The following is a 14,454-nucleotide window of genomic DNA, read 5'->3' as shown; positions in this document are numbered from 1 at the left end:
GAGCAAAAGTCTAGTTTTCACAGTCTCCAAGTTTATTATGGGATTTTTGGCAAATGGTGTCAAAATAAATCTGCCTACCTCAGGTTTAACTGCAAACATATTTCCTTTTTAAGCCCCCAGATTCATCAGAAAATCAAAGCAGAGATCTCATGAGGGTTCTGGATAGATTGTATGAACACATCTGTGCAAAACAGGTTGGTTTTGTCACATATTTTAATACAACATCATCAGATTGAGAGGTTGTAGAACACCAGAGTTTATGTGGCCTCAAGCACAAAAGTTATTTTATTATGTAACGTAATTTGTCTGTAAACCTGCTGGGATACTTTAATCATGAAATGTTGGAGGACAGACTGCAGGGTAAGGAAGCAGATATATCAGTTAAAGACCCCAGAGGTCCTGATTACAGTTAAATTGGTCCTGTGCTTAAACAAACAATTTTAAACTGCACATGTGGGTGTGGATGGGTGATTTACATCTACATACATCCTCTGAATTTCTTTCCCTTTCTCATCATGACAGTGGTTGGTTGGCAGTAGGTATATAAAGACGTGTGTGTTTAACAGCTGTGTCAAACTCTGTTCATCAGCCATGGACAAAAGTGTGCTGCTGGTCCTGTTGTGTCTGCAGGTTTTCCTGCTCATCACAGCCTTCACTTCTACTGATGCAGCCGCTGTGGTGAGAGATGATCAGCTGCCTCCTGATCAGGTAAAAACATCCACTGACTGTAAGAAGCTTCTTGTATTGTCACAGTGTGCTGGTTTAACATTGTGTTCTCTTTCTGTCAGACGTAAATATTGAACATGTTGTTGCTGAGAGAAACCTGTATTAGACCATGATTGGTAATGCTTCCAGATTTTAGCCTGCAAATTACAATTTAAGTATCTTATACATATCCAATGACATACAACACAGTGACATATAATAGGTTTAATAATCCTGTAGTCACTATTGTATTACATGAGCAGATATTTTGGTCATTGGACATCTCACTGCCATATTCAGTATCAACATTTTTTGCAGTGTACCAGATAACTTAACATTTCCTCATTATTCATTGTGAATTATCACGCATTTATAATGCTCTATGACTACACTCATAAACATAATGCTACCTGATGCACTACATCAACAGTCAAACCATTATAGATGTGACTTAGTGTGAATTATAATTGTCTTGTGGCTATACTCACTCATACACACTTCTACAATCAGCCGTATTAAGGACTCATAGTATAACAGCCCATGCAGTATTTTAAGTTGTCACTGTAGGCCTATGTGCTAAGTAAAGTGAAGTACATACTGATGCATCTATAATAATGCATGCTTCATTAATGCATGCTTTAATGTTGGTGTTAAGTAAAGTGTGATGCATTTTCATGTATCTAAAAGAACCTATGAGGCATCGTAAGTTATTAATGTCTATCATAACATTAGCAGAGCTGAGTGAGAATTTACAGCTTGAACTGCCTACCATTACCAACTGGGTGAAAATTAATAAATTAATATTGAACATTGCAAAAACTAAATGCATTGTGTTTGGCAGTAGAATTGTTAAAGCTAATGCTACTGCTCTCAATCTGTCTATAGATGGGATATTAGTTGAGCAGGTCACTAAAACTACATTACTGGGTGTTGAATTAAACAGCTTACTGTCTTGGTCTGACCACATCGATCACATTGTCTCCATGATGGGAAAGGGCATTGCCATGTCAAGGAAATGTTTTGGTTATGTTCCACCTTCTGTTATGAATGATGTTGTTCGGTCACTTGTTCTGTCACACCTGGAGTACTGCCCGGTCATCTGGTCAAGTGCTGCTCAAAAACACCTTCAAAAGCTTCAAATTGTACAGAACAGGGCAGCGAGATTAGTTCTTCGTTTTCCGTGCCAATGTGTGTGAGATGCATCATCGACTATCTTGGCTGATTGTGGAGCCTAAACTAGTCTTGTTATTCATGCATACTGTCATCTTGAAAAATACACCTCAGTTCTTTAGTGATAAACTAGTGGTTTTTGTCATGGGTATGTGACACGTCAAGTGAGCACTGGTCTTCTAGTGGCACCAAGTCCACAAACAAATTTTATGATGAGAACTGTTCTTTATAGAACCGTCTCAGTTTGGAATATGCTCCCTAACAGCATTAGACAGATTCTTAATAGATATTCCTTCAAGAAGTCACTAAAACTTAAATTGATTAATCACATGTATATTATTTTGTTATGGCAGTTATGGAACATTTTTGTGAATTTTATTTCATTTCATTTCATTTACTTGGTGCATTCAGTTTGTGACAATTTTGTTTTTCTAACTGTTTTTGTCATAACTTTGGGTTGATATTGAATTCTATTGTCTCACTGATTTTGTGGGATTTTAAATTGATGTACTTTTAATGTTGTTTTGTGAGTGGACCCGAGGAAGACTAGCGACCACTTTGTGGAAGCTAATGGGGATCCGAACAAAGAATAAAGAATCATACTCTAGAATACTTTGAAAATTACCTTAAAAGACTAAAGTCTGACACTCTCTCACAAGAAAATGAGTCAGAGTTTTTAGCTACAGAATAAGATTTTGCAGACTAAGGATCTTGCAGTCACTATTTGCAAGATTGTTAGCCTCAAAAAGAAAAAGAAAAAAGTGGACAGACATTGTTGCAGTCCTCATAATCCCCAGGGAGTATGCTAATATGATAAAGCTAGCTAACTAGCTAACCACTGTTCCCATAGATACAGTCGGCAATGACGGGAACGCCCACAAACGTCACATCCGGTTAGAGCCCAGGGGGAAAACAAACCAATCTCTGCCATTAGCCACAATGCCGAAGAGCTGCTGTGTGCCCTTTTGCACCGCAAATAAACAAAAAAATCACCAATTAAAGTTTTACATTTTGCCAAATAATAAAACGGAACCACAAAGGAGGACAAAATGGCTTCAAGCTATCAGAAGAGAGCTTTTAGCTTTGCACAGAAACACGACGCAGGCATCAGAGAGCTAACGTTATATTTTATTTTATGCTTGGAGTACATTTCAGAGCCAGCACTTTGTTTTTACATATACCGTACTCAGTAAAGAACTTTAATCAGTACTTCTACTTTTACCAGACTTTTGTACACAAGTATCTGTACTTCTACTTAGGTACTGAATGTGTACTTTTGTACGTGTTGCGAGGAAATCTACACAAGTTACAAATGTAGTACAAAGTTCACTAGCATTTAAACAATTAATTTAATATTTCTGATACCCCTGACATAGTCCATGATTGTTTGGAAATGGTTAACATTACATTAAACTTACCTGACATTAAGTCCTGACTGCAGACATACGTATGCATGTTTTGTTGTTGGGTCCCATAATCTGCCAAATTCGTCCTCTCTTCTGATAGCTTGAAGCCATTTTGTCCTCCTTTGTGGTTCCGTTTTATTATTTGGTAAAATGTAAAACTTTAATTGGTGATTTTTTTTTGTTTATTTGCAGTGCAAAAGGGCACACAGCAACTCTTCGGCATTGTGGCTAATGGCAGAGACCAGTTTGTCCCCCCCCCGGCTCTAACCGGATGTGACGTTTGTGGGCGTTCCCGTCATTGCCGACTGTATCTGTCCCAAACAAGGATAGCCTACTTGTAAGCTAACATTAGCTACTTGAATGCTTGATATTAGCCTTCAGTGAAACCGTACATTTCAGCTGAAGATTTGTAGCTTCACTCATAAAAGTTACATGATGTGATTTTTGTAAGCTTGTAGTCTTTAGTTAAAAATATGGTTTGCTTGTAGGCTAATAGCAAACATTACAGTAGCTAACGGTAGCTTGCAAACAGCCTCTCATAGATATATACAGATAGACGCCGCACCCTGGCTTGTGGGATGCGTCAATACCGCCGCCATCTTGCCTAGGTCCTCTGACCGGTTCAGACCCATGTCAGACTCGGCAGAAATGCCACATTTTTGCTCTGCATTTGGGTGCACTAACGAGAGAAGTGTTAAAACCAAGCAGAAGGGAATAACATTCCACAGGTAAGAAGCTGTTTTACAATATTTCACTGTTACGAACATGTTTAATGAGATATATATCTCAAAAAGTGATCCTTCTTTTAAGCTAATCAAGTAAAGTAACTGTCCTGATCTGGTCCTAATGCCAAATTAAGCTAACGCTATGTCACACAATTTAAAGAAAAAAGGTTAACATTTATATAATATTACTCATAAAATTATGATGCTTTGTCAAACAGCTATGTTGGTGTATGTGTTATTCCAAATTGTCAGCTATCTGTTTCATGGCACCAACGTGACATAACGCAGTATAACGTTAGTAGTTAACTTGTGGCCTGAATTGTAACTACAAATTATGTGGAACTGCGTTTTTCTGACACACTTATTTTGTGTGTAGTTTCCCAAAAAACACAGATAGGAGGAGACGGGCATGGGTAGCAGCAGTGAGGAGAAAGGACTTTGTCCCGAGTGACTCCTCAGTCATCTGCAGCTGTCATTTCAGACCTGAGGACTTCGACAGGACTGGGCAGACTCCTAAAAATAATACTAGCTACTGTACACTGTATTTTTTGTAAATATGACCTAATAATGTCAACAGTTCTGTGTCCAGGCTCCCATGAGCACTGTGGTGTTATACATATGAGATTAAAGCAAAATTTTGTGTAAACATGCAGCTCTAAGTCATTTATTTTCACTTGTACAAAACCAATATTTGTTAATCAGAATGTGTAACTACACTGCAGCTCAGCACAACCCTGCTGATACACATTTTTTTTTGCACATTGTGTGAAATGTGAATAAACATTTATAGTCAAAATTAATAATTAAATGACATCGTGGTGGGTATTGTACATTTAGGAAGAAAAAAAGAATATTTATTACATGGGGAAAGTTTAGTTTAAATGTGTTGTAGAACTATTACTGTTACTTTATCTACATAAGGTCAAATATTTTGGTATGAAAAGCTGCATTCAAGTATCCTGTATCATAACTACATGTCTGACGATTGTAACAAACCAAACCGCATGAAAATCGGTTGAGAATTCAGCGAGTAATGATGATTTTAATCATAAATAATCTCCTGCCTCAATAGACATACATGCATTAGGCAGCGCGGCTCCACCTGGGCAAGATGGCGGCCGCGTTGACGTATCGCTCTAGTGAGGAGCGCCGTTGAATGCGGCATCTACGTATATATATATCTAAGACAGCCTCTACAGTGATTAGCTTGGTAGCTATAGCATACGCTGCAGCAAATTTTGTCCACTTTTTTCTTCTTCACTCTATCATGGTGCATTTGTGTGGGACATGTCAAATGATAGAGTGGAGAATGAAATTGCTGCAGCCTCCGAAATCCCCAGTAAGTATGGTGAATGCTATAGCAAGCAAGCTAACCACTGCAGGGGCTACTTGCAAGCAAAACTTAGCTACTGGAATGTTTGCTAGTAGCCTGCGTGCTAACTGTATGTTTCAGCTGAAGCCTGCTAGCTTCAAAAATGACACTGTATAATTATTTTTAAGACTGAAGCAAGAAATGCCCAGTTGAAATGTATGGTTAGCTCGTGGGCTAATATTCCAGTAGCTAACGTTTACAAGCACCCTTGTTTGAAATGGTGAAAAATGGTTAGCTATCTAACGTTACAGCATACAGCATACTCCCAGGGGATTTTGAGGGCTGCAACAATGTCTGACCACTTTTTTTTCTTTTTGAAGCTTATGATCTAGCAAATACTGACACCGTAAAATACTCAGCTTTTGCAAAATCTTATTTTGTGATTAACAGGGTTGCAAACTTTGGTCAAAGGGCGGGACTGGGATTTTACCTTTGTGACGTAATATGCTTGTGCATGCGTGGTCATGAACATACATGGACACAGCGGCACGTTGTTTTTCACCTTAAAAGAGTTAATATGCACATGTGGCAAACAGAAGAAATGAGTGTACGTTTACATATTCATATAGGCCTAAACCCCACATACGTCCATAGACGCTCAATATTTGTTTTACGGTGCAGATCAAGGTTATCTGCTTAAAAAAATCCAGTAATATGTCCTGTTGTGACAAAAAGAAAGATTTAAAGGGGTGTTTGTCAGGGTCTCCCCTGAGAAAATTTTGAAAATTCACGCAGCGAAATCCTGTTTTCATGCAGTTTCATACAGAAATAGATACATTCAAGGACTTTCAATGACCTGTGTACTTTTATGCATATTTTCAAAAACTTTCCAGGGCCTTGATATGATTTTTTTCAAATTCACAAACTTTCAAGGTTTTCAAGGATCCATGGGAACCCTGTTGATTTATCATGTTTTATGTGGCCTTTTGAGACATTGTCATAAAACATACTAAATGTTTAGCATCTGTGAGCCCCAGGAGAAAATTGTAGGCCTTAGGCGTATAGATATGTTTAAGTAAGAAAACCCATTGTAAACTGACATTTATTTCTTCTGCTAAAGAATGTAATTTAAGGTCAGGAATGATCATGGCATGTTACTATACATGAGCAGTTAATTACCTGGAGTTTTCATTCAAACAACCCGTGTATGCATTGTATGCAATTCTATAAGGTCATGCCATAACTCAGCATTAATCAATTAATGTAAAATTATATGCTGTTCCGATGTTTGTCCACTAGATGGCTGTAGAGGGCAATGAGTGAACTTAAAGCGATACTCCGGCGTTACTCAATCCATAGCTCTGTTGTCTTAGGTCACAGAATGCTGTCTATAGAAAAAAGAACGAGAAAAATTGTAGGAGACTACTAGGGGAAGGAAGAACTAGCATGAAGTTCAGGGCAGCCCCACGGGACCTAATCTTGCTTTCTGAGAATAGTATGTGGTCCGGTCAAGCTACACAATGGGCTGGACGTAAAAAAAAAAAAAAAGGACTCGGCAACGGTGGAGTGAGATTTCTTAAACGGGCGTGAGAGAGTGACATTGATGGTGAAAGAGTGACAGTGACACCAGATGCGTGAGAGTTGGCAACCCTGGATTAAAAGCTCTCTGACTCATGACTCAGGGTTGCATTAAAAGGCACCGAACTACGTGCAGAATTAAATTGTTTTCTAATGAGTTTAGAATCAGTTTTGATCACCGGATGCATCAATCATCACATTATTGTTTTCCAGTATTTTATTTTCTATTATTCTAAACATTTACATTTTTTGGGGGGCTAAAGCTGTAGAAGTAGAACTTTTCCCCTGGTTTAACCTGCTTGATACCCTGTATAAGCTAAATATGCACACTGTGTTGGCTGTAATCTAAAGCGATATTCAAAGAGTTTGTTCTGTTTTAATTTGCAGTCTGGATTCATGAATTTGTTGGGAGCTGACACCTGTAATTTGTTATAGGAGAGAAGAAATGGAAACAGACGTAAAAGATATTCTCAGGATGGCTATAACGCAAGAGGAAGTGGACGGGCATTAAAGAGGGTAAGACCAAATCTTAATGCAGAGTTTATTCCTTTCCATATTATAATTACATAACAGAACCTTCCAGAATGTGTCTCAATAAACAGTTGCTAAAGATCCTTACTGTCAGATTTAAATATTTTAATTAACTCATTATTAAGCAAGTTGTATCAGTAATAGTTCTTAATGTTTGCTTATTTGTTACTCAGAAATATATTTATTTAAACTGATCTGCTGTTGTAAAATTTATTAACTGTCTCTGTTACAGGGCCAAGATATGACAAGACCTCCTCCCTCCAGGTAAGAGATTATTCCTCATGTAAACAGAAATACTGTATGTCCAGCGTGTTTGATTTAAAGACATAATATACATGAAAGTAATGACCATTGTTAAAATAATTAGTTTATATAGTTTGGATGATGAAAATAAATTTTGATTAGGAAAGAAGGAAGATGAAAACTCTTTTTTCTGATGAGGTTTTGTTGTAAAAGTGAACAGTTTGTAAGCATCTGTAATTTGTGTGTTTTTGTTTGAAATGAAAACAGATATGACTATTATTACTACGGTGGCAATTACGCAGGAGGATGTGGCCTGGCATGTTAGGGGGTAAGTATAAACTTTAATGCAGAGTTTATTCCTTTCCATATTATAATTACATAACAGAATCTTCCAGAATGTGTCTCAATAAACAGTTGCTAAAGATCCTTACTGTCAGATTTCAATATTTTAATTATCTCATTATTAAGCAAGTTGTATCAATCATAGTTCTTAATGTTTGGTTATTTGTTACTCAGAAATATATTTATTTTAATTGATCTGCTGTTGTAAAATTTATTAACTGTCTCTGTTACAGGGCCAAGATATGACAAGACCTCCTCCACCCAGGTAAGAGATTATCTCTCATGTGGACACAATAACACAAAATAACAAAGTCATGTTGTGTAACTCTCTCCTTTCTTTGTGTTTCTCTCTGTCCCCAGACCAGACACACAGGCCTGAGAGATTAAAGACCAGCCTCATGGACCAAGGAGTGGATGTGATAATATTGATAAGTGATTGATATTGAGCTTACTGAGCTACTTCCATGCGATCATGTATCTGCTGCATCACACACACACACACACACACACACACACACACACACTGCTCTGATTGTATCTTGTGTTTAAGAAAACAGCACTGTTAGTGAATGACTTCAAACAAAATGTATTGGTATTATGCTCCATAGTTTTGCTGCCAGCAGCTACATGTACTAGAGTCAACAGTGAGTGACAGAGAATCACTCACTGCTGTGCTGAATAAAGAGCTCACATTGTTTGACAGCATGTGTTCCACTACAAGATCTATACATGTCACAGTCACAATAAAATGTCTTCCTGATTAAAAACAATCAAAAGCACAAAGTTTTGTGTTTCTTGGTCTCTTGTTTTTTCCCAGCTGGTCTCTGAGTAGTGGACAAATCAAATGGCAAACATTCAGGCAAACATTTAAACATATAAAACTGCAATGATATAACTTAAAGATCTAACTTTAGGCATTTATGGGCATAATGAGGATGATCACAGTGTTTCATCATTTTGTAACAACTGGCGAACCAGGTGAGAGTGGACTCACAATTCTGAAGACAGTTTTGGTAAAATATCACAGAGGGACAATCAGTGGGGGCAAACAAATCCAATAGGGATGAGGCAGAGGCAGTCAACAGGCTAAATTAAAAAAAAAAAACAACACATGGAAACTGAAAGGCTGGAGCACTAGACACACAAGAAGCTAAGACAAACTGGCACTGGGAGAAAACAAAGACATACACACTAAATACTCAGGTGAGGCTAATCAGGGCGGGACAGACAATTAGACACAGGTGATGTCATTAAAAGGGAAAGAAAACACAGAGGCAGGAAGTGAAGTGATCTGAAACTAGCGCTGTGTCTCATACTTCTATACTTACACTTACTATTTTGAGTGCATAAGTGCGTATGTAGTGCACTATGAGTACCTGGATGGTGCGTTCAAAACGGTCAAAAAATTGAGTGTGGAACTATGGACACTTGTCGCACTCAATGGTCGCCCCCTTGGCTACGTAGCAGAAGGGGAGGGACCACTTTTCAAACTGGAAATAGCGGCTGAGGACTGTGCTCAAGAGCAATTTTTGGGGGGGACCAACAAAGTTCAAGTCAAATTTACTGTTTTAACACATAAGTCGAACCGGCATGGTCAAATGTATGTAATAATTATATTAAAAGTAACTACTCCATACCCATTGGTAGCTTTGTCACCTATGCCAATCCTCAGTGCCTATGTGCAGTTTTACATAGACTAACCACGTCAGTGAGTAGAAAAACGTGGGACAGACAGAATGACTGACTGACAGTTTCCGTGATTATGTACAGCATACCATACCATGACTTAGTCATACCAAAAACTAGAAAGAAAAAACAACATTCAGCCATAGGGGGAGCCACAGCGATCGGTCGCATTTTAGCCATTTTTAAGCATTTTTCTGTTGTTATAGCGCCACCCAGTTGCCAATTAGAGTTAAATTTCTCCAGTCACCTTGAGGCGTCCTGTTCTACATATCTACCAAGTTTAGTAAAAATCGATATGGCGGTTAGGCCTAGATAAGAAATTAGCTCTCTAGCGCTCCCATTTTGTTTGATGGGGTCAATAATGGAGGGGTCCCCTCAGATTATGTTTGGCCGTATGCCTACAAAGTTGCGTGGTGATCGCTGAAACCCTTGAGATGTTATACACCTTTATGTGATGAGCTACGCCCTCCGCAATATTCATTGCCTTATAGAAGCTCAGTTTTAGTAAGTTTTCCAACTTTTGCCAAGAGGGAACTTTAGATATTGGTCCCTAGATTATGTTCACCCAGTTTCATGCAGATCGGTCAAACTTCCTAGGAAGAGATTGATTTTAAGTGTTTTTCAAAAAATTCAAAGAGGCAGAAAATCTATATAACCAGAAGTTATGGGTTCTTGAGGCAAATTTGTTCCTCATGAGGAGAGGCATCTCTGTGCAAAGTTTCATGTCTCTAGGACATACGGGGCATGAGATATGCCCATTCAAAGTTTGCAATTTCAATCGGTTGCTATAGCGCCCCCCTTTGGCCAATTGATGTAATATTGCTTCATTCGCATCCTCCCATGACCCTCTACCACTGTGCCAAATTCCACATGGATTGACCAAGTCAGTGAGGAGAAAAACATGAACAGAGACACAGACAGAGTTTTCATCATTATATAGTAAGATGATAATATTTAGAACAGCATCCTTTATCAATACAGTTGCTCCTATATAAAGGTTTTTGATATGCTCAACCTGCATTACCAAGAATGACTAGTAAGTGGCAATGTACATCAAATATGGGTGTCATTTTTTTATTACAAAGACTGAAAATCATGACGAAGACAGTTTCAGTTTGAATTTATCTTAACATCACATATTTATGTGATCATTCAATAAGTGTCACTCATGTTATCTCTGCTACACACACCATGCTGGTTATTTACAGTAGCAAGAGAAAGGCAACACCTGTTAACTGAATTAAAGCTAATACATGCCTAATTGGATTTCATTTTCCCATAGAAGCAGATTTATTTGTTTTGCTGTCAGTGTAAATCAAACAAACAGAGAGACTTGATTTTTTTAAGCGTTTGCTGTAATTATGTCATTTTTTTAATCAAGTCTTCATTTATGTAAATGATCATAAACAAAATCACATCATGGCAACGACTTTAAATGCCAGAAAAATATACTTGGAGCTTTATTGTTTAAATTACAGTTTCCATTTACAAAAGATACAAAATGGTATGAGAATGAGGTGTTCTCTGTCGTAAACACACTTCTGTAAATTGTAACAATCCAAACTGCACTAAAATTGGTCCAAAATTGTATGACTGCTGCATTCACACAGAAGATTCAACTGTGAGGTAATGAAGTGAACACACACAAGCACACAAACAACATGAATACATGAAAACCTGAACTGTGACATATTTGAGTAAATGACAATAAAGCTCTATATCTTGTATTTACTTCTTTAAACTGTATTGCTTGATTTCTGTGATGCTTCCTTGTATTTGTGTTACTCTCTCCCATCGGCAGCGCTGGGTTAGGGTTAGGTAACTTTTGTTCTTATCCCGCCATGTTTCCCACTGTACCTACAACAGCGACTGGCCACGTATCATGCCGATGTTAAAGAACAGCTTTTTTCGTCTGTGTCTGATGCTGCAGGTCACTGCCCAAGCGCCGGATTTTGATGGCTTTGGAATGAGACTGACACCCAGTCTCTGACCATCCAGCACTGACAGAGGGTTCCTGAAGTGTCATCGTCTGGGGTCACCGACCAAGTGTAGGTGTTTGACGAGTTGTGAGTGAGAATGTGTTGAATGAGGACATTATATCTGTTTTATTTAACATGTACATAAACCAAAGTGTTAATTACTGAGCTTCAGGTGTTGGTGGGCATTTTTTCCCCCAAGAAAGCAAATGAGCATATTCTCCCCTTCACTTTTGGTGAAGCTAAGAAAAAGTACATCATTTTGCTATATTTCCAACTGTCACTTTCCGCCCAACACTGCTTATCAACACTTACAATCAGCAAGTGTCTTACTGATAATGACTTGCATCTTGCTGATAGTAATGCAACATGGCTGACATTCTCTTACAGCTTCCTCTTTGTACACATTGGTTATAGTTAGCAAGCATAAATGTGGGCTTTGTTTGGGCTTCAGTTCATAAGCCATGGACAAAAGTGTGCTGCTGGTCCTGCTGTGTCTGCAGGCTCTTGTGCTCATCACAGCCTTCAATTCTACTGATCCAACCACTCTGGAGAGAAATGATCTTCAGCAACAGGCTGTTGTTGTGGTAAGAAGATTCAATGCTGGTCACTGACTGTATCGACTGATTCACATGGTGTTTCCTTGTTGGACTGTTTGGGTGTGAATGACAAACATGTTGCTGAGAAAGAGAGATACAGTATGAAAAATAGCTCTGTTTGGATTTGCAATCATTTCTATCCACAAAGATTACAATTTAAAATGCATAATGGAACCGTCAAGGTGATGTTCTGTGTGAAGTGACGCACTTTGTCACTATAATGCTCATTTTGTCTCGCTGTAGGTGAAGATTTGGACAAGAAAATACAAATCAAAGAAGAAAAAGCCCAAACATGGAGGATGTCATGGGAGACCAGGGGCATGTGGCTTCCCGGTAAACTTGTTTGACTCTGGGTGTATTTTCCTTTCCAACATAACTTTATTTGTGCTTCATGCAGAGACGAGCTGAGAGAGATGTGATTTACATGCAAACATAGACTTTCAACAAAAGACACAAAAGGATACAAGTTTTATTTCCTACATTTTCTTAGCTGCATCTGTGTGTATAAAAAGTGAGATGATACTTTTCGTCAACCTTGGACGTTCTACAGTGATTATCGCTGAAGAAAATGTGCCAAATGCTCTTGTGTCTTAGGTTTCTGGCAGCTGTATTCTTTGTCAAATAGACAAAGTAAAATGTGACACTTACAGCTGAGTTAGTGTCATGCATGTGGAATAAAGGGTTTTACGCAATAAGACACACTTTAATTGAAAGTCTGCAGAAATTAACCACAATGAACCTCAAGGGGGGCTGGTGTTTGCAATAGCTTCCTTTTATGTAAATTGCAGAAGTTACACTGTGTGTGTGTGTGTGTGTGTGTGTGTGTGTGTGTGTGTCTCTCTCTCTCTCTCTCTCTCTCTCCAGGACCAGTAGTGTCTTGATGGTATACTGGAGCAATACACCGACACCGTGTTCCCACTTGACAACCAACTAAAAATCACCCCAAGAACAGATCTCATCACAGAAAATGATACTGCTTATTGGTTCATAATTGTTGCGTATGTTTTCTATTTTGGATGTAAAAGTATAGTAATCTACTTTGTTCCCCACAACCTTGTAATTCGTTGTCTTCTTGCTGATCTTATCTAACCTCAATGAGTTGCTTGTTTCGAAATCAGAAGCAGATCATGACACATACACTTACAATATTAAGGTATCTTCTGACTCACCAGCCCTGCTAAAACTCATTAACACTTGATATCTCCTTTGTTTCATCTGTGGATACATTTTAAAAAGTGTAAAAGCAACAGTTTCATGGGGGAGGTTTGGCTGAGAGCATCACTACTGTGGAGTCTCCGCTTTAATGACAAATTGGCATGTTTACACAGACTGATCAAACGAGATACACTGTGTTAATTAGTGAGCTTTAGAGGTGTTGGTACCGTAGGTGGATTTTGTTTCTTACCTTTGTACAGAGTGAGGCTATAGCTGTTTCCACCCTAAGCTAACTCTCTGCTGGTTGTAGCTTTTTATTTACCACAGAGAAGACGGTGGTGTCAATCGTCAATCTTCTCATGTAACTACTACTTTGTTAGATGAGGTACATTTGCAGAACAAATAATCTTCTGTAAACATGCCGTGTTTCCTAGTGACACAGACTTCATATCAGTTAAATAAATGTATCAGCTAAATTAAAAGATTCAGGTCTTTAGAGATACCCTGTGCTTACAAATGTCTGCTTATGATCTGATGTTCCAAGTGCTTCATAATGCAGCCACAAGATGGAGCCAGACAGCCTTGTTTTTTATACCAACAGCAGCAGCAGTTCACTTTGTGTTTTGATGTAAAGTAATTTGGTTTAAATAAAAGTCCATGTGGGGTGCATTGTCTCTTTACTGTCCATTATCACACTGTATCTGCTGTTACATATTAGAATGTATTCCTGACAAACAGGCCAGCCTTTAGGAAATACAGGCAGGGGCCCTCATATATATTTATACTCCCTGCAAATGTAAATCAATTAATCGTATCTCCATGTGTATTTTGTATCTACTTGTACTTGTAGCTACTGTTAGGACCTTGTTTTCTTATTTTGAAAGGCAGAAGTAGTGACATGTGTCCTGGGCTGAAAAAATGTCCTCCAATGAATGATTAGAGAAAAGTGAAATCAAACACTGACTGAAGAAATTACTGCAAGGTATTAAATCATAGGGTCGAATCAGGAGTGAACAACAGGACTGT

General features: G+C 38.3%; 1 protein-coding gene and 1 long non-coding RNA gene across 8 annotated transcripts in view; both read left to right on the top strand.

Moving 5' to 3' along the window:
- The window catches only part of LOC125902503 (EMI domain-containing protein 1-like), a 49,083-nt gene extending 40,288 nt beyond the window's left edge, over positions 1–8,795 (top strand). For all 6 annotated transcript variants that reach the window (XM_049598906.1, XM_049598912.1, XM_049598911.1 and 3 more), the window contains exon 6: positions 8,373–8,795. In XM_049598906.1, the coding sequence (XP_049454863.1) occupies positions 8,373–8,391 (19 nt within the window). In that variant the 3' untranslated portion in view covers positions 8,392–8,795. The remainder of the gene's footprint in view (positions 1–8,372) is intronic.
- Positions 8,796–11,376: 2,581 nt separating this feature from the next.
- On the top strand, positions 11,377–14,089 carry LOC125902504 (uncharacterized). Of its 2 annotated transcripts, XR_007451101.1 has the most exons (4): positions 11,377–11,746; positions 12,129–12,261; positions 12,517–12,606; positions 13,138–14,089. It is a non-coding gene; the product is annotated as an uncharacterized LOC125902504 (long non-coding RNA). The 2 variants fall into 2 exon arrangements; XR_007451100.1 differs by lacking the exon at positions 11,377–11,746 and having other exon boundaries at positions 12,054–12,261.
- The last annotated feature ends 365 nt before the right edge of the window (positions 14,090–14,454 follow it).

This window comes from Epinephelus fuscoguttatus, linkage group LG15 (genome assembly GCF_011397635.1).
Source record: "Epinephelus fuscoguttatus linkage group LG15, E.fuscoguttatus.final_Chr_v1".
NCBI classification, from domain to species: Eukaryota; Metazoa; Chordata; class Actinopteri; order Perciformes; family Serranidae; genus Epinephelus; species Epinephelus fuscoguttatus.
Note: the sequence above shows the minus strand (reverse complement) of the source record. Positions and strands in the feature narration are given on the sequence as shown.